The sequence below is a fragment of the Triturus cristatus genome, chromosome 5_2 (assembly GCF_964204655.1).
Source record: "Triturus cristatus chromosome 5_2, aTriCri1.1, whole genome shotgun sequence".
In the NCBI taxonomy this organism is placed as follows: Eukaryota; Metazoa; Chordata; class Amphibia; order Caudata; family Salamandridae; genus Triturus; species Triturus cristatus.
Window position 1 is genome coordinate 1013315659 of NC_140588.1, and position 26959 is coordinate 1013342617.

The 26959-nt window shown below is 43.4% G+C and overlaps 1 protein-coding gene across 1 annotated transcript in view; it reads right to left on the minus strand.

The window, feature by feature from the left end:
* Nucleotides 1-26959, minus strand: part of LOC146829594 (rho GTPase-activating protein 20-like) — a 462099-nt gene that overhangs the window by 85926 nt on the left and 349214 nt on the right. The window contains exons 9-11 of the mRNA XM_085608292.1: nt 26470-26655; nt 25473-25648; nt 17479-17640 (exon numbers count right to left, since the gene is read on the minus strand). Coding sequence (XP_085464418.1) covers nt 17479-17640; nt 25473-25648; nt 26470-26655 — 524 coding nt within the window. The remainder of the gene's footprint in view (nt 1-17478; nt 17641-25472; nt 25649-26469; nt 26656-26959) is intronic.

Below are 26959 nucleotides of genomic sequence, written 5' to 3' on the forward strand. Positions count from 1 at the left end.
AGTAATGCCTAGTGAATATATGGACTGACCTCCATGTAGCAGCCTTGCAAATATCAGCTAAAGGAATATTCCTCATTAGCGCAGCAGTAGCTGCCTTGGCCCTGGCAGAGTGAGCTTTGGGCCTACCAGAAAGAGATTTATTGGCTAGTTGATAGCAGCAGAGAATGCAAGAGAAAATCCACCTAGAGATTGACTGTTTAGAAGTAGCTAAACATGTGCGGACTGTGCCGTAATTGATAAACAACTGTTGTGAATTACGAAAGGCCTTGGTCTTGTCTAAATAGAATTTTAACACCCTTTTAACATCCAGTGAATGGAGAGCCCTCTACACTGGAGAAGAAGGGCTTGGAAAGAACGTGGGTAAAGCAATAGTTTGGTTTACGTGGAAATCTGTGACCACTTTAGGGAGAAACTTAGGATGTGTGCGCTATACTTCTTTGGAGGAATGAAATACCATGTAAGGTTCTTGCGGGCAAAGAGCTGGAAACTCACTAACTCTCCTTGTTGACTTAATAGCCACCAGGAAGGCAGTTTTCTATGTGAGGTGCTATAATTAAGCTTTCTGAATGGGTTCAAAGGGAGGAAGCATGAGACAAGACTGTACTACATTCAGCTCCCATGAAGGAGAGGAGTGTCTAATGGGAGGAAAACCCTTCTTTAACCCCTCTAAGAAATCTTTAATGAGTGGAATCCTAAAGAAAGAGAATTGTGAAGGACTTTACCTATATGCTGTGAGATCAGACAGGTGGACTCTGATTGAGGAGTATTGAAGGCCAGACTTGGCAAGGTGTAATAAGTAAGGGAGAATGACTTTTTCCTGGCAAGACGTGGGATCAAATTGGTTGGAAGAGCACCACATACAAAATCGCTTCCATTTAAAAGCATAAGCTGTTCGTGTAGATGGTCGCTATGCTTCCTTTAGAATGTCCATACAGTCCTGAGTCTGGTTTAGATGACCATACTGCACTCTCAGGAGCCATGCTGCCAAAGTCAAAGATGAAAAGCTGGGGTGTAGTAGTTGACCTCTGAACTTCATGAGAAGGTCCGGTCTTCAAGGCAGTCTGAGATGTGGACAGATTGACCGGTGAAGGAGATCCGGAAACCATAGCTGTCTCGGCCATTCTGGGGTGATGAGTATAATTTGGGCTGTTGTGGACGCCAGTTTCTGTAGGACTGTCGGTATTAATGGTATTGGAAGAAAAGCGTAAAGAAATTTGTTCAAACAGTCGATCTATAGGGCATTTCCTGGAGACCGTGGATGCTAAAATCTGGAGGCGAAGTCGTGGCATTTTTTGTTTTCCTCTGTGGCGAACAGATCTATAGAAGGTTCAGTATCCACTTGTGGTTTTTGTTGAGAACCCTGCTGAGCGCATCTGCGTGAATATTCCATTCCCCTGGAAAATGCGCAGCTACCAGTGTTAGATTCCTGCGACAAGGCTCTGTACCTTGTTCCCCCCTGCTTGTTCAGGTAATATATAGTGGTTGTATTGTCCGTTTGAACAAGTAGGTTGTTGGTCATGAATGAAGAATGAAACACCTGGAGTGCCAGATGTACTGCTTGGAGTTTCAGAAGGTTTATATGATACATCTGTTCTCTCAAGGAACATAGCCCCTCTATCTGTAATTGACCAATGTGTGCTCCCCAACCGAGCAGTGAAGTGTCTGTGACCAAGGTCTGTGTTGCTGGAGGATAGATATTCCAATCGGAAGATTCTTCTGGGAACACCATCACTGGAGAGATTTCACAGCATGATTTGAGAGGGTGATCTTATCATCCCACTTCCCTGAGAACTAGTTCCACTGGTCCTCCAAGCACTCCTGGAGAGGACGCATGTGGAGGCGAGCATTAGGAGTCAGGAGTATGCAGGAGGCCATCGAGCCGAGGAGAGAGGAGACTATGCGTTCTGATAGCTGGGATATGCGCTGAAGATTGAGACTGGATAAGAAAACAAGTTACTTACCTGTAACTACAGTTATCCAGTATTGGTATCTTTCATAGATTCACATGCCTGAATCATTCCCCGTCGCCGAGGCGGGAGTCCCGGTAGATAAAAAAGTAGTGCCAAAAATAATTAGTAGTAGTAGTAGTAGGCCCAAAAAAAAAGGCCCTAAGGCCTATATCTTAGAAGCCTATCTACCTCGTTATGTAAAATAACCCAAGAATTGGTAACAACCAATCAGACATCAGCACCCTTCTAGAACCCTCTCAGCAGAGCCAGCTCTCCTCAGATTTTCCTAGCACGAGTGGGAAGCACATATCCCAAACATAGAGAACTGACTCTGCGGGGAGGAGGGTGGGTGCATGTGAATCTATGAAAGATACCAATACTAGATAACTGTAGTTACAGGTAAGTAACTTGTTTTCTTATCCAGTATTGGGGTATCTTTCATAAATTTACATGCCTGAATCAGAGTAGCAAGCAGTATGCCAAGCATACAGTCGTTTGCGGATGGTGGGAGACTATTGCTGATACACTCCCAATTACGCCCGCAATTTGATAACTAGAAGGTATAAGATGTCCTCTCTTAAAATCCAAACATGTATCTTACACAAAGAAATGAAATATGTAGCTTAAGAAATAGCAATTATAAACAGCAAATTGAAAATGCATAAATATACACAACTCATGAAATCGCTCATAATAAGTAAACATATATCTGACCTTAGTTTAAAAGATGTTGAAGTACGGCTTGTCCTACAGCTGTATCTTCCTGCAGAGTAGATTGCAGACAGCAGTGCTTCGTGAATGTGTGAACATTCCTCCACGTTGCAGCACGACAAATATTTTCCAAGGATACTCCTGCGAACAATGCAGTAGATGCTGCCATAGTTCTAGTAGAATGTGCCTTGACCTTCCTTTGTAAAGGTTTATTAGCTTTATCATGACAAAAATGAATTGTAGAAGCCAACCATCTGGCTATAGTCGCTTTAGTCACAGCAGACCCAAGTGTAGCTTGACCATAAGCTATTAGCAATTGATTGGACTGCCTGATGTCCTTAGTCCTTTGCAAGTAAAATTTCAGACAACGTTTTACATCAAGCGAATGTAACGCTCGCTCAGATGGAGTGGCTGGATTTGGAAAGAAAACTTTCAGTTTCACTGGCTCATTTAAGTGGAACGGAGTTGGAACTTTAGGGATGAATCGTGGATTTGTCCTGAGAGTAACATAATCTTTAGAGAACTGCAAAAAGGGCTCTGAGATGGTGAACGCTTGAATCTCACTGACTCTTCGAGCCGATGTAAGAGCCAAAAGAATAGCCACCTTCCATGTTAAAAATGTTAGCTCAGCCTTGTGGATAGGTTCAAACGGTCTTTTGAATTAATTGAGCTAGTACTGTGTTCAACTCCCACTCTGGAGGAGGTGCACGAATTGGTGGAAAAACACGGAATAGCCCCTTCATAAATTGTTTTATTAATGAAGAGGAACAGAGCGAAGGTTTAGAAGTACTCTTCCTGAATCTTGATCGAGCCGCAAGATGAACTTTTATTGATGAGAATGCAAGCCCAGATTTGGCCAGGGATAACAAATAAGGAAGGATTTGTTCTACTGGAGCTTGTAAAGGATGGACATCCTTCCCCTCGCACCAATGACAAAATCGTTTCCACTTTAAACGATAAGTTTTTAATGTACTTTGCGCGTGTGATTTAGATAGAATCTCACGGCATTCCTGTGAAATGGTTAGATCTTTGTATTCTAAGAAATCAGGAGCCATGCGTGCAAGTGCAGCGACTGTGGATCTGGATGGAGTATTTGACCCCTTTCCCTTGTCAACATCGTGATTGTTGGTACTAGACGGATGGAGCTGTGAGCTAGAAGAAGCAGCTCCTGGAACCAATATTGCCTTGGCCAACGGGGTGCAATCAGGATGAGACGGCAACCTTCCATCTTCACTTTGCGGATCACTTTCGCAATTAGTGGTATCGGGGGAAAAGCGTACGCACAAAGCCCTGACCATCTCATGGACAGGGCATTTCCTCTTGATCCCTGTTGAGGGAATCTGCTTGCGTAATAGCGGCATTTCTTGTTTTCTTTTGTAGCAAACAAATCCAGGGCTGGCTTGCCCAATAATTGAAACATTTCGTCTAGTTGCTTCTGCTCTATCTCCCATTCGTGACAGCCTGCCAGAGATCTGCTTAGGTTGTCGGCCAACGTGTTGTGAAGGCCCTTGACGTGCTCCGCTCGTAAGGTTATCCTGTGTGTTGTAAGCCTCTCCCATAGTTCCTGAGCTTCCTGCGAAAGGGACAGTGACCTCGTTCCTCCCTGCTTGTTGATGTAATACATGCTGGTCGTGTTGTCCGTCCGGACCAGCACTGAGGCCCCTGCAATTCTTGGGAGGAACGCTTGCAGAGTGAGAAAAATGGCGCGAAGCTCCAATCTGTTGATATGCTGTTGGCGGTATTCTTGGGACCATCGTCCCTGAATCTGTAAATCTTGGAGATGTCCTCCCCACCCCTCCATGGAGGCGTCTGTTGTTACCACGAATTCTGGAGGAGATGTTAGAAAAGAAAGGCCCGGAGCCAGGTTTTTCATCTGAGACCACCAATGCAGAGAGACCATCATGTGAGGTGTTATCATAATGGAGTCGTTGAACGACCCTACGGCCTGTTTCCATTGCAGATGTAACTGCTCCTGCAGAGGTCTCATTCGGAGCCGTGCTAAAGGTACAAGATTTATTGTTGATGAACACATCCCCAGAAGAGACGCAAACATCCGGACAGAAACGGACTTTCTTCTTGCGATTGATAGTGCTAGCTTTTGTAAACGAAGCTGACGTTCCTCTGACAAGAATGCCTTGCATTGTCTGGTGTCCAGCATCGCTCCCAGAAACTGAATCCTTTGAAGAGGAAGCAGTTGAGATTTGCTTTTGTTGAGAGTGAGGCCTAAGTTTGAGAATAGACCTAGGCATGCTGAAACTGCCTCTACGGTAGTCTGCTTCGAAGGGCCTTTGAGCAGCCAGTCGTCCAGGTACGGAAATACTTGTATTCCCTGAGATCTTAGAGTCGCTGCTACTGGTGCGAGACACTTTGTAAAAATTCTTGGAGCAGATTTCAGCCCAAACAGGAGGACTTTGAACTGATAGTAGACGCCAGCCACTACAAATCGCAGGTACTTGCGATGCTTGGGAAGGATAGGAATGTGGAAGTACGCGTCCTCCAGGTCCAGAGAAGCCATACAATCCCCTTTGTTCAGGCAGCTCAAAACTTCGGCCAGCGTAACCATCCGAAAACTCTGCTTCTTTAGAAATTTGTTGAGCTTTCTGCATCAGAGGCAAGATGGCGTCTGTGTGAGAGGTCGCTGCAGAGCCTGCTCCTGAGACCTGGGACCTTGTAAGATGCCTAATATAGTACTACGCTGGTTGTCAACTTCAAATTTTAGTCTTTAATCTTCTATCGTCAACTCTAACTTCAACTGCCGGACCCTAAGACTCTTCAGATGGTGATTACGCTCAGTGTTTGCCAGGAGGACTGTGGCGCGGCAAGAAAAGTGAAAAGTGAAATGTAAGCGGACACCATTGCTTTTGCGGCACTCTTCTATCGTGTTTGATTGCGGCAGTAACTGTTGCAACATGAGCTTTGTGCAATAGACTTTTGCTCTGGGAAAGAAGTTGAGGCCTGCCACGTAAGGGGAAAAAAAAAAAAGACGCGATCACGCGGCTTGTGCGGTAAAAAATTTCTAACTTTCTTACTATCGGTTATAACTTACCGGCTACCCCCGGATCCCTGGACTTACTGCCTCGGTGCCGTAGCGCTAGCAGAGTTTGCTTGCTACGCATGGCTACGCATGGCTCCATAATGGAAAAGCGAGGAGCGAGGAGAGAAGATGCGATGCGAAGCCGGGATGTGATGTAAGCTGGGGGGGAGAAATAGTTAGAAAAGAAAATCAAATGATATAAGGGATCTCTACCTGCTCTTCCGCTCAGCGTTGATTTGCTCTCCCTTCCATTTTGATCTGTAGTGAAGCTTCTTCTTCGTGATTTGTTTTAATTGCTTTTGCCTCTCTGCCTCTCCGCCAACTCCCGTGCTCCGCTCCGCTTACCGCTTGCTGCTGCTGCTGCTGACTGACATCATCTGTCATCTGCAGACACGACTGCGGGGGATATGTAGGCGGGAGATTGCGTCGTTGTCAAGGAGACGACGCCTTTAACCCAGAATGCCCGGGGGGGCCAAGAGGCCAAGAATAACAGAGGAAAAAAAAAGGGGAGCACAGAACACTGCACAGTTTAGTATAATACTAAAAGGGCAGAAAAATTGGAAATTGAAAAAAAAAAAAATTTTGGACAAATAATAATGGAACAGAAAATGGGAAAAAACAAGGGAAAGTAAGGAAATTCAAAAAAAAAAAAAAAAAGAGAGACAAAAATAAATATATACAATACAACAGCAATAATATACCTGGAGTGAAAGGAGCAAAAGGAGTTGAACCACGTATGGGCTCTCTGGTGGTTGGCCAAAACTCTCAGTTGATCTATTCAGACCTACAATTGGGGAAAAACACAGGTCTAGACATTAAGATTCTTTGGGGGAAAAGAGCGTATGCTGGATTCCCAAGTTTACTTAAATCAACTACAAGATTTAAAGGCGGAGGACCTGGGGTCAGAGGTAACGCAGTACTGTTAGTAAATATAACGGAAATTACCATACAAACTTTGAACACAATCATGGTGAAAGATATGGAAAAAGATAAAGAGAAAAACAATGATAGAACCAGTGACTTTGTTTCGCAAGATGAAATTCAAAATCAAAAACAGAATCAGACTGGGATAAAGAATGATACAACAACCGATACAAAAGCTAAAGCAAAGGCCCAGGCCCAGGTTCAAGGAGGTGAGGCTGATCAAGAAAAACTGGAACTACAAGAAAATTATGAAAAAGAAGAGAACTTAGAGGACCGGGACAGAGGCAATACCAAAGAGATCCTTAATTTACAAGGATCTCAGAAGATAAAAGAAATACAAAGACGACCCGAAACCAGGGGCTACAAAGCAATGGAAAATAACGACGAAAATAATGACGATGGCAAAATAAGAGATATCAAGTCTGATGGAAGAGATAGAAACATCGAGAATGGACAGATTGAACAGAAACGGAATAAGGAAGCTGAGAAATTAAAAAAGAAAGCCAAGGAAAAACAGAGAGTAAAAGAAATAGAAAAGGAAAAGGAATTGGCAAGTAGAGAGAATCTTGACCTATTGGAGAAAAAGGCCAAAAGACTACAGACGATCAAAAATTTAAAAGCTGTGGCTAATATATCTGGGCATTCAACAGGCTCCCAACCCAGAATTTCAAATATATTCAGCCCCGCAATTAAAGAAAGACAGCAGAACGGCCCTTATAATGAAACTGCATCAATCACAATGGATCAACAAGGATTACAAAATAGGACCATAACTGCTGTAGATGAGGTTTTAGTCCCGTTAGAACATCTAGAACAAGAAAAAATGTGGAAAGTGAAAGGCAGCACTTCAGTAGAACTATCGAATATAAACCGAGCTACGAAGGGGTACGCTTCAGCAGAAGTTTCCGATGGCTCTGAATCGGAGATCTATGAGACAGGAATATCAATCTCCAGTGAATTCAGCAAATCCAGTGAAGAGACTGATCTTGGCGAGAATCCCAGACAGGAGGAACTGGACAAAAAAGTACTTTTACCGACAGAAATTGGATCTAAAAATGCTCTACTATATGATTATATATCAACAAAGAAAATGGGGAGAAAAAGAAGCAAACATAAAAGGCACCCAAATATAATTCAGGATGAAACGATAGATCCTGGGAGCAATCCAGAACAAACAACAGTGAGAACCAAACTCTCACGCAAAAGTCCTCATCGTAAAACAAACGCAGAATCTGAAAGAAATAAGAATATTTTTGACAACCCGGATGACGATGAGCAGCTGAAGCATAGAGAACCTACACTGAGTGAAGTCTTCGAATCAATTAAAAATTTTCATCAAGATGTAAAGAAAGATAGCCAAAGAAACCATGTCGCTATTCAAAAATTGGAAGGAGCTATCAATAAAGTTGGAAATACATGTCAGGAAATCTCTGATAGAATGTGTTCGGTAGAAGTTCGTGCAGAAAACCTGGAATCAGACGTTGGCAGATTACAACTCTAAGCAAAGGAGCACGAGGGTATAATCAAAGACCTAATGACAAAGGTTGAAGACCAAGAAAATAGAACAAGAAGGAATAATCTTCGATTTCTTGGGATTCCCGAGGGCTCGGAAAGGAGTGATCCAAGAAACTTCATGATCAATTTACTAAAATCTTATTTCCCGGAACTCATCTCCTGGGAAATGGATAAAGAAGTATGCCGAGCACATCGCTTTCCACTAACATTACCAAAACGGTCAGAGAAATCTCTAAAATATCCGAGAGCTTTCCTAGTCAACTTTGGAAACTTTTTGGTACGTGACACTATATATGACTTGGCTAGGCCAACGGCTCAAAGAGAATATAGGGGCTTTAAGTTTTTTGTAAGACCAGATTTTGCACACGCAACAGTTGAAAGACGATGGCGAATGCGACAGCTGTTTGCCCCTTTTGAAAAGCTTGGAGCAACGGTCTACCTGCAAAATCCGGCACGATTAAAAATAACATATAAAGGCACAACGAGGAGCTTCACAAGTGAGATTCAGGCGGAGGTCTATCTTAAGGAGTTTGAAGCAAGAATGAAACAAAACAATGGTAACTGAACAGAAGAAGACATTTAGTGCCGACAAACTATTAACTACTATCATTTGATATAAGGTTGACACTCATTATGATCATATAGTACCAGGCCAGGTAGTAGGTCCAGGCGTGTGGAACACACGGCCATCAACAGCTGGGTGAGTCTAAACCCAGGATGCCTCAAAGGGTGGCAGGAGGGGCGGCGGTAAGAGGGGGGGGGAAGGGAGGGGGGGAAAGGGGGTTGGGTGGTGGATCTGGGGGGAGAAAATAAAAAACCGAAGAGAGTTCGTACTGTTAAAGGGATTTCGAATGAAGGAGGAAATTTGAAACAAAGGATGGGTTCTTATTATGAATTCAGGTATCCGGACAGGTTGATGTTATGGAAGTATTTAAAAATTGGCTATGCCGAAGCTAAGGATTGGATCTCTTAACATAGGAGGATTAAATGACTGGAAAAAGAGGGGGAAGCTTGAACAATATTTAAATATGATAAACTTAGATTTAATATGTCTACAAGAGACCCACTTACCTTGGAGCAAAAAACACTGGTTGAATTTTAAAGGCTATGAATTGTTGTCATGTACATCCCAGACTTCTATGATAAGAGGTGTGGCCATAATTGGCAAAGTGGGGTTAGGGGGGGTCAAAAGGTGTAAGGCGGACTCACTAGGAAGATGGGCAATATGCGAAATGAATTTAGGTTTCACTATTTGTACAGTATATGGATCCAACACAGACGAGCCACAAGTTTTTAGCCACATTGAAAATGAATTAATTGACTGGCATACCAACATAGTACTATGTGGAGACTTTAACATCTCTGCGAATTTTACGGATGGTAGTGCATACATAGGCAGGAAGCCAAGGGTGTTTAGAGCAATCATGTCAATGATGCAGTCACATGGCTTATACGATGTCTGGGGAAATTTACTGACCGGAGATCCAGGGTTTACTTATTATTCACATCCTTTTAATAAATATTCGAAATTGGATTATTTTATGATCTCGACTACCTTACTTAAGAGTGTTCAAATAAACAAGCTTCCCAAAATCATGTCAGATCACAACCGCCTAGTCTTAAATATGGTCATCAATAGATCATACAAGGTTCCTAGACCTTGGACATTTGATAAAAAATTATTAGCGGATGTCGACTACATCACTCATATGAAAATATGGTCCCAGTCCTTTTTTGACGCTAATAGGTATAGTGCATCAAGGGGAGTGGTGTGGGATAGCTTCAAGGCAGGAATAAGAGGAGAGACCATAAGCTATACCACCAACGTATGGAAAAAGGTTAATAAGGGAAGCATTGATGGGAAAATTGAGTGAGGCAGAGACACAACATAGACAAGATTTAATTACAGGTGATCAATCTGTTGAGAGCCTACATAAAGTAAACTCCTTAAAAGCTGAGATCCAGAAACAATTAGCAAGAAAGGCGGCAGCATACTACCAGGCACAGAGATCATGCCTTTATGAAACTGGTGAGCAAGCAGGTAGAGCTCTTGCCTTGCAAATCAGGCAGGTTGCAAGTAAAAACATTGTGACACAAATTGAATATCAGGGCCAAAAATACGACAAGCCTGGTGAAATTTTGGAGGGGTTTAGGAAATTTTACCAAGAACTATATCAGGAGGAAGCGGTTGGAGGGCACCCAAATATAAGATGGTTAGACATGGGTAGTAAGCTAAAATTAGGCCAGATCGAATTACTGGAACAAGATATCACATTGACGGAGGTATTGGAAGCTCTGCAAGATCTTGCAAGCGGAAAGGCGGCGGGCCCAGATGCCATACCGTTAGAGCTATATAAAAGTCTAAGGGAGGAAACAACACCACTGCTCTTAGATCTATTCAATGGTGTTATGAATACCGGAATAATACCTGAGTCTTGGCAAGAAACCAATATAGTAATTTTTCACAAAAAAGGGAAACCAAAGACCAACCCGGGCTCCTACAGACCAATATCATTGATTAACAGTGATAACAAGCTATATGCCAAAATCATGGCCACTCGTATGGGAAGGATTATTGCGTCCTTGGTCTCCCCCTGGCAGCATGGATTTATCCCAGGAAGAGGAACCACAAACCATATTAGGAGAGCGATTACCTTATTTGACATCGGTGCTGCTAGGGGGGAGAGGGTCGCAATGATCCTCCTCGATGCAGAGAAGGCATTTGATCGCATTAGATGGAGTTTTCTATGGAAGGTTATGGAGGCAAGGGGATTTGGCCCTAGATTTTGTCAAGCTATTCAGGCTATGTATTCATCACCTACGGCTAGAATTCAATCAATGGGGGAAAGATCAGATAGGATCAATATAACAAGGGGTACGAGACAGGGCTGCCCATGCTCTTCAATCTTGTTCGCGCTCTACATAGATCCTTTAATTACACAATTAATGAATAGTGCGATTATTAAACCAGTAATATCAAATGGGTTTCATACTAAAATTCTCGCTTATGCGGATGATTTAGCAGTCATTACAAAAGATCCAGAGCTAGCTATGAGGGAGGTAGTTAACATAACCGGTCAGTTTGGAGATGTGCCTGGCTACCGACTAAATGTTGATAAAACTCAGGTATTATGTTAAAAAAAAATAGCCAAGGTGGATGGAAGATATGTAGGATCTGTAGCTTACCTGGGTATAACAATAAATGCAGAACCAGGTAAAATAATTGACGATAATTACACCCCTCTTTTGAAATCTATGGAAACAGACCTAAAAAGAATGGACTCATCACAGCTGTCACTGATAGGGAGGGCTAACGTTATAAAAATGACAATGTTTCCTAAGGTGCTTTACAAATTAAGGTCAATCCCATTTAAAATTGATGAGAAAATTATTAGGAAGATTGAGGCCATTTTTATGAAATTTTTATGGCAATACGGCAAAATAAGGCGGTCAAATAGATATATGTCATTACCACAAGATAGAGGTGGGTTGGGACTGCCAGATATTAAGAGCTACCATCTTGCATGTCTCCTCACAGACATGGCTATTCTACTCCATCCGGGGGGTCCAACCCTCAGACAGGCGGCGATATCATCAATTTTTCAGCTATTGGTAGGAGGTGAAGCCGTAGGGCTTTTATTAAGGAGAACTCAGAGGAGTTATTACAAGGAAATTGGATACAAGACGCTTGAGGGTGTATGGTATATTTGGAAAACTGTTAAAAAAGCTCTAGATATACCTACCATCCATCATCGCACACCACTTTGGAACTCAACACTTTTTCCAAATTTTAGTAGGGATGGAACGTGGCGTCATTGGGAGAGTCATGGTATAGTGGAGCTGGGGCAAATAATGATTGGTGATCAGTGCAGAACACTCGAAGAACTTACACAACACTATTCACTACGAGGCTATCAAGAGTTCAAATACATGCAGATTGTAAATAGAATTAAATCAATTAGGCCATGTATCACACTGCAAGGGAAATACGAATTAATTGAGTATTTGAAGTCAGGGGGCCATAGAATTAGAGATATATATAAAATATTTAACGATGCATCAATAGATGATATTGGGAAAATTGAAGCTGCATGGTCCAAAAAATTGGGAGATCCCGAAATAGACGTTGATAAGGCGTTAGCTATGGATAAGAGGTTTTTGCGCTCCTCGAATCTCAGAGCCCAACATTACAAAACCTTATTTAATTTATACTATACGCCCGAAAAATTATTTTCGTGGGGGAAAGCGACAGATAGCAATTGCCCCAGATGTGGAAATGGTACAGCAGATCTTATACACATGTTCTATGGCTGTGAAAAATTAAAATCTATCAAAACTGAAATAATACGGTTTTTAGAGGGGCTACTTGATGTCAAAATTAACCTATCCTCGACCCTGATAATAATTGGCTGCGACGTGAAACTAAATATAAGTATCGAGGCTGAAGCTTTAGTTTTCATCTCTGTAGCAGTCCTTAGGATTCTAATTAGCGCAGCCTGGAAGGATACAGAAGCCCCAACTTTTCAAATGTGGTTGTGCAGAATGTTGGGCATACATAATATTGAGGAAGCATTATATGATTTAAAGGGAGCAAAGCTAAGGGATGTGGGCAAGCGACTTTGGGCCCCAGTGGCTACATGGAGGACAGCAAAATTAACTACAAATGAATGACTTACTGGCTGTGTAGATATTTAACATGTCAATTGATCTCGTATTGTTTATCACTGTTTATCATTCTTTCTGTTTCTGTTTCGCATGACGGTATAATGCTATGCTTCTATTTTATGTATTTATGTATCCATTTAGGAATATGTATTTACCGGTACAAACTCCCAATAAAAAAAAAAAAAAAGAAAAGAAATTTGTTGAGCTTTCGGAGATCCAGAATCGGGCGCCACTCCCCTGACTTTTTCTTTATGAGGAAAAATCGAGATTAGAACCCGGTTCCCTTCTGGGACGAAGGAACCTTCTCTATTGCGTTCTTGCGGAGCATTATTAAAGCTTCTTTGAACAATAAGTGAAGACGAGAGGGAGGGGGACCCCTGGGCGGGGCAGTAGGAGGTTGTTTTAAGAACTCCAGGGTGTGACCGTTTCTGACTAGGTTGATGACCCAACGATCCGAGGTGATCTCTTCCCAATTGTGTGCAAGAGTTGATATCTTTGCTCCCACTGGAAGGGAAGGAGGGATGACTGGGGTCCAGTGTAAATCATTGCTTCTTGTTGGCGTCGCGACCTTGATTGTTCGATCGCCTTCTTCCTCCCTGACGAGAGAAACTATTCGAGGAAGATTGCCTGTATGATGATCGTCCATAAGGCTGTCTATATTGAGATTGATATTGTCTGTTTTGCTGACTTTGATAATTTCCCCTTGATACAAAACCTCGTCCTCTTGCACCACGGAAAGATCCCTGTTTGTATTGGAGAGCAGCTAGTGACTTAGCTGTTACCGTATCGGTCTTGATCGCTAGGAGGGCCTCGTCTATATGTTTCCCAAATAAGGATTCTCCATCATAGGCCATATCAATGATTTTGGCTTGAACCTCTGGCCTAAAAGATGTTGCCTTAAGCCATCCTTGACGCCTAAGAACTGCAGCCCCTGCAAGTTGTCTAAAGTTGGTATTAGCAATATCCAGAGCACAGTCTATGATCTCCGATGCGGCTCGTTTTCCCTCTAGAAGTATCTTCCTTGCCTCTTGTTGACGATCTTCAGGAATGAAGTCTATAAATTCCGAGAATTCTGACCACATCTGGCGGTCATAGCGACCAAGTATGGCCAAAGAGTTTGCAGCTTTGATAGAAGTTGCCGCCATAGTAGAGAACTTCTTACCGATAAGATCCAATCTTCGTCCTTCCCTATCCGGCGGCGTTGATATCGGCATAGCTGGATTTTTGGACTTTTGTTGAGCAGCCTGCGATATAACAGAATCTGGTCGGGATGACCAATTAGACAAGAAGGCGTTTCTGGAGGAGCACGATATTTCTTGTCAATACGAGGGAGGACCGCAGGTACGGAAGCAGGTGTCTTCATAATTTTTAACCCCTCATTCCATATAAAATCGATGATGGGAATTGCTCTGGTAATTTTCCTTTGCTCCTCTTTAAAATCATGGAGGAAACAATCCGTATGCTCCACAGTGACTGGTAGTTGAAACCTGACTGCGGCACGTTGCATTAAATTGTGAAAGCCGCCTATATCCTCTGGAGGAGAATCCGATGGCTGAGGAATGGGTGGAAAAGGCATGGGAATAATGTAGTCATCCCAAGGATCCAGAGTGGTGTCCTTATCCGGCACCTCACCTTCTTCGATATCTTCCTCATCAGAGGAAATGGTATCATGGTGTGATTGTGTCCCCGAACCAGCAGGGTGAAGCGGCGAATTTGGGATGTCCGTATGTGACTCTTCAGTCGGTTGTAAATTAGGAAGAGGTTGTTGTGGAGGAAAGCGTTGGCGGTAATCCGCCAGCATGGCCTGAAGATCTTAAATCAGTGTAGGCGGGAGATGACTCGTTTCTCTACGATCCCAATCCCTTGAGGGATGCCTGTAAACTGGTGTAGCAAGGCCTTCCTGGTAAGCATGCTCATGATAGTCTTCTTCCTCATCCACCTCTTGACACTTTATATGTAAATCCGAGGGGTGCCGAGCTATTCCGAAAGGACCCTCATCATCCTCCTCTTCAAAATCATCCTCTTCTGCATAAGAGTCTAAGATATGCGAAGGCAGCAAAGGAGAAATATTACTGTAATTCTGTTTGTGAAAAGTTTTTAACTGAATATGCGTGTACGCACTAGGCGTAACATGAGTAGTTGGTGGAATCGCTTTAAGGAAACTTCTCGTCGACGGGCTTCCCGTCGTCGACGGAATTGCTGCCTTCTGAGGCGTCGACGGGATCGTCATCGTCGACGGGATCGTCATCGTCGACGGGATCGTCATCGTCGACGGAATCGTCATCGTCGACGGAATCGTCATCGTCGACGGAATCGTCATCGTCGACGGAATCGTCATCGACGGGGTCTTCGTCGTCGTCGACGGGGTCATCGTCGTCGTCGACGGGGTCTTCGTCGTCGTCGACGGGATCGTCGACGGGGTCTTCGTCGACGATGTCCTCATCGACGATGTCGTCATTGACAGAACTTCCTTTATGCTCGACGTCGACGCAGTTGTCGACTGAGTCTTAGATGTTTTAGGAGACATGATAGGTGAAGATATAGAAGTAGTGGAGACTGTAGCCGTCGACAGAGGAGCAGCAGAAGTCACAGAGATAGTATATGACGATCCCACTGACAAAGTCTTAACCTGAGATTTACTCACGGTTTTAGAAGCTGAAGACCTCTTGGATCTCTCAGAGTCTTGTGACTTCTGCGAATGGTCAGAAGTTACATGAGAGGCCTTATGATGTTTTCTCCCTTCACTGGAAGAACTATCAATAGATCTAGCCCTTTTGCTAGATGTCGAGGCCCTGTCATCCTCCTCAGCCGAGGAAGATTTCAACCATAATAATACTCTTGCCTCTCTGTCCCTTAAGGTCTTGGGAGGGAAAGTCCGGCAAATTCTACAATCCTTAGCAACATGCTTAGGATGCAGACAGTAAATACACTCCTCATGCTGGTCGTCTACATGGACCCTCTTCTTATCACAGGTCCTGCAGGGTTTAAACAAAGCTTTCTTGTCAGACATTACTAAAGAAAAAGAAGAAACTGAGTAGGCACTCAGGGAGACTCCCTTCCACACGACGTGCGGTGAAAATCTGAGGAGAGCTGGCTCTGCTGAGAGGGTTCTAGAAGGGTGCTGATGTCTGATTGGTTGTTACCAATTCTTGGGTTATTTTACATAACGAGGTAGATAGGCTTCTAAGATATAGGCCTTAGGGCCTTTTTTCTTTGGGCCTACTACTACTACTACTAATTATTTTTGGCACTACTTTTTTATCTACCGGGACTCCCGCCTCGGTGACGGGGAATGATTCAGGCATGTGAATCTATGAAAGATACCCCAATACTGGATAACTGTCATTCCTCCGAAGGAAACACCTTTTCCTGCATCGTATCGATGGTAGCTCCTAAGTAATGTGGAGTCTGAACTGGAGATGACGTGGACTTGGACATTGACGTGTAGACCCAAGCAATGAAGTAGTTGGCAAGTTCGTAGGAAATACTCTTGGGCTTCTATAAATGTGGATGCTTTGATCAGCCAATTGTCCAGATAGAGATATACAAAGATTTGTTGTTTCCAAAGGTGTGCTGCACCACTGCCATGCATTTGGAGAATGTCCTGGATGCTGACTTGGAGCCGAATGGGAGAACCGTGCATTGGTAGTGGTTCTGTCCTGCGAGGAACCTACCTCTAGGCTGCATTATGACTTTAAGTACTCTTTCAAGGCCTTCCAGATGAAAGGCAAACTTCATCACTTAAGAACATATATTGGATAAAGTGTTCCAGGGTCCCCGCACCTGGGCGGGACTATTCATCGCTTATGACTATACATGGAAATCCCCTACAAAAGAAATCATGGAGTGCACACAGTTTTCCTCTCATGACAGCCAGCTTCCAGTAAGACCCAGGCACTAATCTGACATGGACAGTAAATCAGCTCTCTAACAGAGTGTGAAAGGCAATGGTGGCTGCTACGTTTTAAAAGTTGTGGGGCACATAAAAAATTCCATTATACCCTTTAAAAATAAACATACCTTGCATGATGATCTTCTGCAGCACACGTTCGGTTGCAAACACACCTGAAGTTCCTCCTGCCTCACGCGGTTTGCTGGACACTAGCATCAAGCCAATACAAGTAATGCTGTTTTGCTGCTTACAAATCTAAACTGCATAAGAGCAGTGTTAGGATAGGCTGAAGCAAGACACAGTGCTTCATCGGCCACCTACGGGGCAGTGCCTCTGCTTCTCAGTTGCCGTTCAGCTGTTGATTGCAAAAGCCTGAACTGCGCATGTCAGGCTGGCCACAGTGAAAACACCGGACAATCTGACATGCACAGTTTAGTTAAAAGCCTCAGGTCGCCCTACTGAACTGTTGTGATGCAGTGGGGAGGTCAGGGGGTCAACATCCCCAAATCACTATAGACGAGCGGCCACTGGTGAAAAGCATCATATGTAAGCTATACCGTTTTTGCATCTTTTTAAATAATTTGACCCACTATCATTTAGTATCTGTATGTCATTTCTAAATGTTTACCTGTCTACTATACTTAGTGATTTATTATACCATCAGTGTAATTTTGTTTAGCATCATTTTTGTAAATCACTCCCCTTTTTTTATGAATTTGTTGTCTGTACTGATGGCTGTCACCAGCACAGCTTGTTCATTAAAACAATATCGCTCTGGAGTAACTTACTGTGATAACAGCGGCAGCCACAAACACGGATTCCCCGTCCATGTGCACATCATCCCCTGAATTGAGCTTCTCCTTCAGCTCCTTGCAGGTCTTTGCATTGGCGGAGCGCCTAAAGATGCCCTTGGTGGAAGGTCCTTCATGATACAGCAGCATGAGCATATCCTAGCGGGCAATGTTAGAGAGGTAAACAGGGGAGAAAGTGTTCATTCACACACAACATGATAAAAATCCGATTGGCCGCACTCTGCTCGTCCTACCAGCGTGTTACCCCAAAGCATTGTGGTTCATGAAGTAGCGTCGGCGGGTACGCCTATGCCAAAAGTTTAAAATGAAAATGAGTGTCGCGTTAGCCATCCCTGGACACGTGTTTCGAGGTAGTTGCCTCTCGTCAGCAGGGAGTAGGTATGTGTGTGGGGTTGCTGCGTAGGCTGCCGAAAAATATTCTCAGGTAAAGTACCACTCAAGGCGCGCAGGTGCATGATATTCACCATTCTCTTTGCATAAAAACTCTTATCAAGCCATCATTGAGCTGTTACCTCAACAACAAACAGGAAACAAGCTGGTCTGTACCGTGTCTCTCAGAATCTAAGCCGCTGGTTTCCAGTGCTCGGCACCACATTGAAATGTCAACACCTGCACTAATGACAGCCTGCGACATGGTAACACTGTTTTGTCTAATTTAGAGATGAGCACAACATCAGTTGTTTATTACTTCAATTTACATTAAGAATGACTACTACCACTGAGTAAGTTACCAGAAGACTTTTATGCATGTATTGTCCGACTGTGAAGTTAATGTCATTTATCCTAGCCCACCAATCAGCTGATCAGCAGCCGTTCGTCACCTTCTTTAAATTCAGATGCCTCTCGCTTCGCGCAGCGGACGCGCTTGAGGTGAGAGAGCCTGAAACTGCTTGTGATAGGAGCGCCTGGATAAGGGCTCCTACCACGTTACTCTTTTTTAAGAAATCACTTGTTTCCAATTGTATATGTGTTTTTTAAAACTGCACTCTGTATAAATTGCACTCACGGCCCTAATTCAGCACATTATCCCCGGTCCACCACCTATCATTCGGTTTCAGTGGAGGGATCTTTGCGTGCTACAGAAAGGGACCGTTACTTACGGCTAGCCCACCAATCAGCAGCTGTTTGTCTCCTTCTTTAAATTCAGATGCCTCTCGCTTCACACAGCGGACGCGCACAGCAGGCGCGCCGAAGGCGCACCAAAGGCAAGCCAGCCTGCCCCCGTCCGCGCCTGGACCAGGCCCAGGGCCTTACCCCCTTGCCCGCTTAAACCATCTCTGCAATCTAGCTTACGAACTTACACTAGTAATCAACTAAAAAACATAGCAATCACCCTCAGGGACTCAAAAACCTGTCCCTGTTTCACATCAGATACCTTACCTACCCCCCATGTTTTTGTCACATGTCCGAAATGCCTTGTTATATCCACCCCCAGTAAAAATCCAGTTTTCTCCAATACCCACCTTCCAACCACCAAACACAGAACTATCTACGCAGCCCTCATTAATGCGCGTTCCCTTCCCAAACATAAGTATGAAATACTCTCTTTCTTTGAAAATAATTAACTTGATCTCCTATTTCTAACAGAGACCTGGGGTGATCCCTCCTCCAGACCTGACTTTGCCACAGTAACCCCAGAAGATTTGTGTTAAGAGATTAGATAGAACCAGCAAAAAAGGTGGTGGCCTAGCACTTATTCACCGAAACAACTATACAGTTAGAACAGAAATAATCTCTACCAAAAACTGCTAAGCCTTTATTTTTACTATCTCACTTACCAATTCATACACTTTTAAAGGTATCTTACTGTATCGCCCTCCGGGAACACGAGCAGAATTTCTTTCATCACTAGATCTCCTAGCAGAACCATCAGCAGGAGAAGCCAACTTTACCATTTTAGGCGACTTCAATTTCCACCTTGAGGCTCACAACGATTACGACACTTCAGCCCTACTATAAGAATTCGACTCCATAGAACTCTCCCAATTAGTAACCAAGCCCACTCATTTAGCCGGACACACACTTAATGGGTTATTCACAAACAATAATCAAATTTCTCGAACAAATGTTCTCCTCTTAATTTGGACCGACCACTACGCGGTCCTCTTCAACATTGACACCGAACTTAATACCCACAACCACGTCAATCCCCTTCACCCCACGCAGTTCAAAGCCTGGGGCAGCATCTCCCCTGAAGACCTAAAATCGCACTTGCTGTCCACCCATCAAAACTTACCGGACAACCCTGAACAGGCAGCCATGCACTACACACAATGGCTCCACACCTCCTTTGACACTTTGGTACCGCTAAAAAATGCCTCTAAAAACAGAAAGAGTCCATCGGCCCTTGGTTCTCGGAGGCACTAAGATTAGAAAAACAGAAATTAGAAACTCAGAACGTCGTTGGCGCCGAAATTATGACAGCACCATGAAAACACGTTATAAGGAAGCCGTGTCCAAATACAAACATCTTCTAATCACAGAAAAAAGTAAATACTATTTCAATCAAATTGAAACAGCTCAAGATTCTGTGAAACAACTATTCAAAGTCGTTACTAAGCTCTCAGGACCAGAGACCAGTTCTCCTATAACCCCTACACAAATCTTCTGTGATTCCCTCGCCACATTCTTTCAGGCAAATGTCACTCACATTTACTCCAATTTTTCAGCCCTTTCCTCGACAAATAACCAAATTATTACAACTAACGTAGATTCATACTCCACTGACCTCCCAGCATTACACACCATCGTTCTCAGAATTTAGTCAGGTCACTACAGAATACATCACTGACCTTATATCCACCTCCAAATCTGTTTTCCCCAATGATCCATGCCCCCCTACCATAATAAAACTAATACCAGAGATCATAGGTCCCAAACTGGTCAACATCTGTAACTCAATGTTCTCAACAGGAATATACCCTTCCATTTGGAAAGAAACCATTATCAAACCTCTACTCAAAAAACACAACCTCAACCCTACAGAGACCAAGAATTACAGACCAATTGCAGGCCTCCCCCTTGCTGCAAAGATCATCAAAAAAGTGATGAATATCCAGCTAGCCAGCTATATTGAGAACAACAACTTCTTAGACGACACCCAATTTGGTTTTAGGAAAGGCCACGGCACAGAATCTGCACTCATCAAGACATCCGGCTAAATCAGGATGATTCTTGATCAGGGAGGTGCCGCGGTCCTGGTGGATCTTTCAGCAGCATTTGACATGGTCGACCACTCAAACTTAATCGACCGTGTCTCAGCCATAGGTATCAAAGACAAAGCAAAGGCCCTTTTGACATCCTTCTTGTCTAACCGCACCCAACGTGTAAAGTTCGGCAACTTCAACTCCCCTTCTTTTTCACTACCATGCGGGACCCTTAAGGACCTGTTTAATTTATACGTGTCGGACCTTGCTAGGATTATCAAGTCACACAATCTGCGGCTTACGTCCTATGCCGACGACACTCAGATTGTGTTGGAGATCCATGACAACGGCAAGGTAGTTTTGGATAACTTCAGAGAGGGAATGTTTGCCATCAGTACCTGGATGGCAAACAATTGTCTAAAGCTGAACTCTGAAAAAACTGAGGTGATGATCTTCGGAAACCTCTCCCCCAGCTAGTCTCCTTCCTGGTGGCCGAGAGAGTTGGGCCCTCCTCCACCCCGTCACTAAGGTCAGAAACCTGGAAGTCATGTTTGATGACAAACTTTCTTTTATTCATCACGTCAATTCGGTCGTCTCATCATCCTTTTTTACTATCAGGATGCTAAAAAACTTCTGCCCTACCTTCCTCCTAATGCAGGCAAAACTCATTAGTACACTCGTTATGTCTAAAATGGACTACTGTAATGGCCTATTTATCAACGCCCAGGAAAGAGTCCTACATAAATTGCAGATGGTGCAAACCGTAGCAGCTAGAATTCTCTCAGGTACCCCTAAGTTCAAACCTATCTCCAAGGTACTCCGGCAGCTACACTGGCTGCCCATCAAAAGCAGAAAAAAATTCAAGGCCCTATGCATTGCCTACAAAGCAATGCACAACATAGGACCTGAATTTCTCCAAAAAAATGTATGCTCCTATAGACCAACAAGAACACTACGCTCCTCAGCTGATCATTTGCTGACTGTGCCTAGAACCAAAAAGGCCACCTGGGGTGACAGAAGATTCACTGTCGCCACCGCCAAACTCTGAAACACACTCCCTCTACATATCAAAACCATTCCCACATTGTTATCCCTCTGTAAACAATTAAAAACTTGGTTATTCAATCAATAAACTTTCCTTCCCCCATCTCTTCTCAACTCAGCTGTCCTTAGCGCCGAGACACCCAAGGGTATTTGTGCGCTCAATAAATTGCCTAATAATAATCCTACTGAACCGTGCTGCTGAGGCCTTGAACAGGCCCTGGAGGGGAGCTGCCTGTATGTTACCATCTCCTTTTGTTTTAGGGTGCGTGTTATTGCCCTTTATGTTCATGGTTTGCAGCTTGAAAAATCCTAAACATTTTATTTTCTTAAAAGAATGACTAATACCTACCGCCAAAACCATTCTTATAGCTTTGAGGGCCTGGAATAGTCTGAATTGTCATACTTGTAAGAGTGTGATGGTTAGTAGTTGTGTTGGTACTGTCATTGGCAGCACTGGCTGGGGCAAGCTTCGGTGGCCTCCTGGCACTTATTTGTTTTAGAAATTAAGCACTGGTGTTGAGTGAGTGAGTGAGTGAGTGAGTGAGTGAGTGTGTGTGTGTGTGTGTGTGTGTGTGTGTGTACATGCATGGCAGGTGTGTGTGTGTTTTTGGGCCTGTACGCAAGAGGGCAGGATCTGGGAAAAGAAACGAGTACCTAAACCTTCCGGGTGAAACAAATGGGAACTGCTTTGCAGGAATTGAGTGAATGATGGTGGTGCAGGGAACCATAATGCCCCTTTATCACCCGAAAACACCTACCACTAATAGAGATACTGTGGTGTTTTCATGTATTTTTATCCTAGTGCACGGTAGCCGACAATCTTAAAAGTGCTCACTGGAACATCTTGATTATTCAGGATGCGACCCAATGATGAAGCATACCACTATTAGAGTGGGTGAGGGTCTCTCATTTAAACAACTGAACTTGTGTTGTTAGTCTCCGAGGAAATACAAAGGAGGTAGGATACCCATATGTATGTTGTATTTAGTTAGGGAGATTGTATGGTACAGCTCTCAATTTCTCTCTCCCCTTCCTGACTGGCTACCTGGGGGGTTGAGTTCAGGTTTTTGTAAGGGTAGATGCAGGGAGCCTAGCACCAGTCCTAAAGAGGGATCATGGGGGGTGGTTTCAATTGATGTAAGGTGACAAAGTAAAAAGGAGACTGGTGATTTCGGTAACTTATTTTCTCTGGCAAAGTAATGACCTAAAGCACTGTTGACCTTGTGCTTGGGGAAGGGGCTAAATTCATATTATTGCAAACTGAAGAGCATTATATATTCCCAAAAAGGGCACTGGCCTAGATAGTTGCAATAGAAAGTGATTGAATATTCTTGTAGAAATGTCTCAGCTCTCAGGGAAGGAGCCTAATCCAAACTATTTTTCCCTGTTGGCTTTTCTTCAAAAATGTAACAACTCATGACTGATAATCATTAATAAGTGTTCATAACTGCAAACATCATTTTTGTTTTCTAGGCATTTGCCCTCAGGAACTGGCCTGAAATGGACATCTCTATCCACAAGTACTCAAACCAGTGCTGCAGATGCTGATGGCTGAGCCATGACAATGTTTATTTCTGATGTCTGAGTCAATTACGCAGTGCTCTCCTTGATTTGCTTGATAGAAATAATTTGTAATTCACCCATTATTTGGAATAGGATTTAATGTTTTTGCGCACCCTTCACTTCTTATGCAGTACCGCTCAGTCTATAAATGTAAACATGGCCTTGAACATATCTGGTTCTGTTCACTCTAATGAACAGCCATCAAGGTTATCCTAATGTTTGAGGATTTTTCCATTTGTTTTCACCAACAAAACGCTAAAAACCTAACAGCATATGGTTGTATTGATATCCCTGAAAACAATACAAAATAATACATATTCTGAGGAAGGCAGGTAAAGTATTTCCAGCAGAAACAGAGCTCACTCTGATTCTACTCATTACATGTGAATTACATTGAGCATTAGGATGATGATTCCAGAAAACACATGGTGGAATTTGATGAGTTAGTCAAATAGTGCATACAATGTTTTTATGTGTGTGGCACCACTTTATTGGGTATAAAACCATTAGTAGTTATTCACATTTTTTATTAATTCTGAATCATCTTTAATAAGATTCTGCTATAGGATGATTGTGTCCAATCTACGGTGATGTGTTTCTTATTGGTTGAGTCGGTTATGGTTATTCTGGTAAAGTCATAAATTGGCCTGTGCGATTATTCAACTACACTGTCGTGTTGTGAAATTGGGTCTACTGAGGTATAATTTAATTCTGGAATTGGTTGATACCTCATTTCATAGATCACAACCTTTCCTCTTTAAAAACTAATTTTCTATGTCTTCAACTGCATAGAGAGGCACTTGAAAAAGGAAGGCACTCCAAACCAGTTCTCTTACCTGCACAATTCTGGAAAAAGAATTAATGAAGACTGTTGTTCCTCTAACATTCCCACCTTGGATAATCTCACCTCGATCCTGCTAAGTGTTTGTTTCAACCTGCAAGCGCTCAAACTGTCATTGCAAACTCACTCTGCAGTATGTGTAACTGGGGTCTTAATATGGCACCTGCATGAGTACTGCATATTGGAAATACGTTTTAGAAATTAATGACTGGTAAAGTATCTATGGGCTATGTCTGGTTTTAACTCTGGATCCCCGAAATTCTTATCATGTATTTCAAATGTAAAAGAAAACCTAAGGGTAGATAATTGTCTTTTTAAAGTGGGGGGGGGGGGAGGGGGTTATAAATCAGCCAATGCCAGTGAACAGTGCCACCTTCCACTGGCTAGGCACCTTGAATGGTCATTAGAAGGCAGGGGGAACTTCACACATTTATGCTGTGTCATCATGGATGTGAAAGTATTTCCAGTGGGAGAGGTGAAAAGGGGGCAGATGCATACATGAGAATCCTAAATGCCTGGGTCTCATACAGAATTTTGGGGTAGCATCTGTTATAGTAGGGAGTGGCAGAACCCACTGAAATGTTCAGTGGAAGAACACCTGCTTCTTCTGCACCGCTGTCCCATCTTCTACAGCTGTTGCCTGTACCTGGGGCACAACTGATACCAGGTGTAGTAGTGGGTAGCTGGAAATCAAGGACCGCCCTTGCCCCGCTTTCCAGGCACTTGCAAATAACCACCCTCACTCCTTGACATGCACTGAAGCTTGTTTGCACTCCACAAGCAGAGCTCAAACCTTTGGTAACCTTTGACAACCAGATGTCTAAGTAAGGTATCACTATCACCTTGGAACCTGGCAGTGGGGATATAGAACCATACCCTGGTGATTGTGTTATCTACCAGATGGGTTTAAAGGAGGAATAGGTGCATACGGCAGGGGGCGGGGTGGGGGAATTATCCTCTAGTTTTGTGCGTGAACGTAGGCTCTGCCCATGTGTTACCAGAGTACGAATATGAATGTCTAGGTGTTTTACATGGCTCAGTTCTGGGGACCAGTGTGTTTCTAAGTGCTTCCGTATAACAGGAAGTGAGTCAGAGGAAGCGATTACTATCAGTAGCACGCCATTTTGATGAGCTTTAAAGTCTTGATTAGAGGTGAGCTCCAAGGCCAACAATGTAACCACTAGCTCAAAGGATCAGCAAGATTAAGGTCTCTCTTAATACGCCTGCATATCGTCTCTCGCACCTCTGCTGCTCCAGTATTTTGTGTATGTGAAACGTCAGCAGTACAGCATATGGCTTTTAATACACCAAGTCTTTGCCTTCAATAAGGCCCTACATTATCAAACAGAGTACAGCATGAGGTTGTCTGTGCTTACTAGGATGGGCTTGGGGAGGCTTCCATTGGGGCAGACTGAGGAAAGAGACAGCCCAAATAGTTTCCGTCGAGTAGTGGGAGACTGGAAAGCGGGGCTGCCACCAGGGGAGCTGCCACTCCGTCGAAGCGCCCAGTCAATGAGGGACTTCTTCCTTTTTGAGTGCTTCTGGGTGGATTCTGAAAAAAACCATACGAGTCTGATAAAGAAGATAGACTAAAATATAGACGTGTAGTGAAATTAACGTTACAAACCCTGATAGCGGTGCACCACTTAATCTGAGTCCCAGTACCTAGAAAGTTAGAACTCTCACCGTTGAGCTGGGAACACAGTCCCTCATTATAAAAAAATTTGCACTGCCACTCACTGATGGAGTTTCATGCTTGGCAAGTTTTTTCTGGGTTTAACTTGGTTGTATAAAAAGTCCCTTCTCACTGACACAGACAATGAAATGGGCCAGTCATCAAATGGAAAGGTCTTGGAAAGGGAAGCAACGTAGACTACGCCAACTACCCCCAACTGTCCATTTACCCTCACTATAAGATTGTTAAAAGTATTTTCTTGTTCTGCATGGCTTTTCCACTTCCTGATCTGCCACCATAGTGCAACAGGGCATTACATTGCTTGTCCCCCTCATTAGCTGTAGGGAAAAGCCATGCACGCAAGGTCTTCCCACACACCCAGAAAGCTGGTAGGGTTTTCTGCTGGCAGAGTTTTAAGCCAGGTACTGTCCAACAGGTAGTAAGGAAGATTACTACCTGCCGCTATGTTACTGATCTTTTACATATGCTTGGCTACAAATTCAAATGCAGGAAATCAAACAATGCTGCCCTTTCCTTGAGAACATATGTTCTTGTTTGTTAATATACAAGCATTTGTTACTGTTAAAATATAGTTTGCATGGTATACAGAGGCACAAGAGCATTAAAAAAGTCATCCTACACAAGTGATAAGGGGATTCTATCTTTGAGTATCCAAGTGTCAGTCTGCTCTTCCTTACCTCTCCTCATTTGCATTGGAGCCTGGGGTCTAGGTTTCAGGATGAATTGGCATTGCCTGTCCTTGGGTAGCTGTTCCACCAGAAAGGACTCAATCCCTTCACCTTGTAGAAAGTTGTTTGTCCCTTGGCATTGGTCTGCAAAGTCGCGTAGACAGTTCATTATGATGCTGAATGGGTATTCGTGGCCTGCAAAAATACATTTAAGAAGGTGTGAAGAAGACTATACGGCTGAAGTAGCCAGCAAATAAGTATATTATCTGAACACAGCAAAGTATTGCCAAGGCGTACAACTACTGGAGCTTCACCCCACACAGATTCATAGGGCCGCTAAATACATGCGATTTACACATCACAACTACTAGTGTAGAGCGAAGTTGCTTAAAATTATATATTAAATTAGCTTAAGTTAGGTTTCAAATATATGTACAAATGTAGCATCCAACCACAAACCCAGCCCTTGCTCCTCTCAGACTCCCACTTGCCTCCGGTG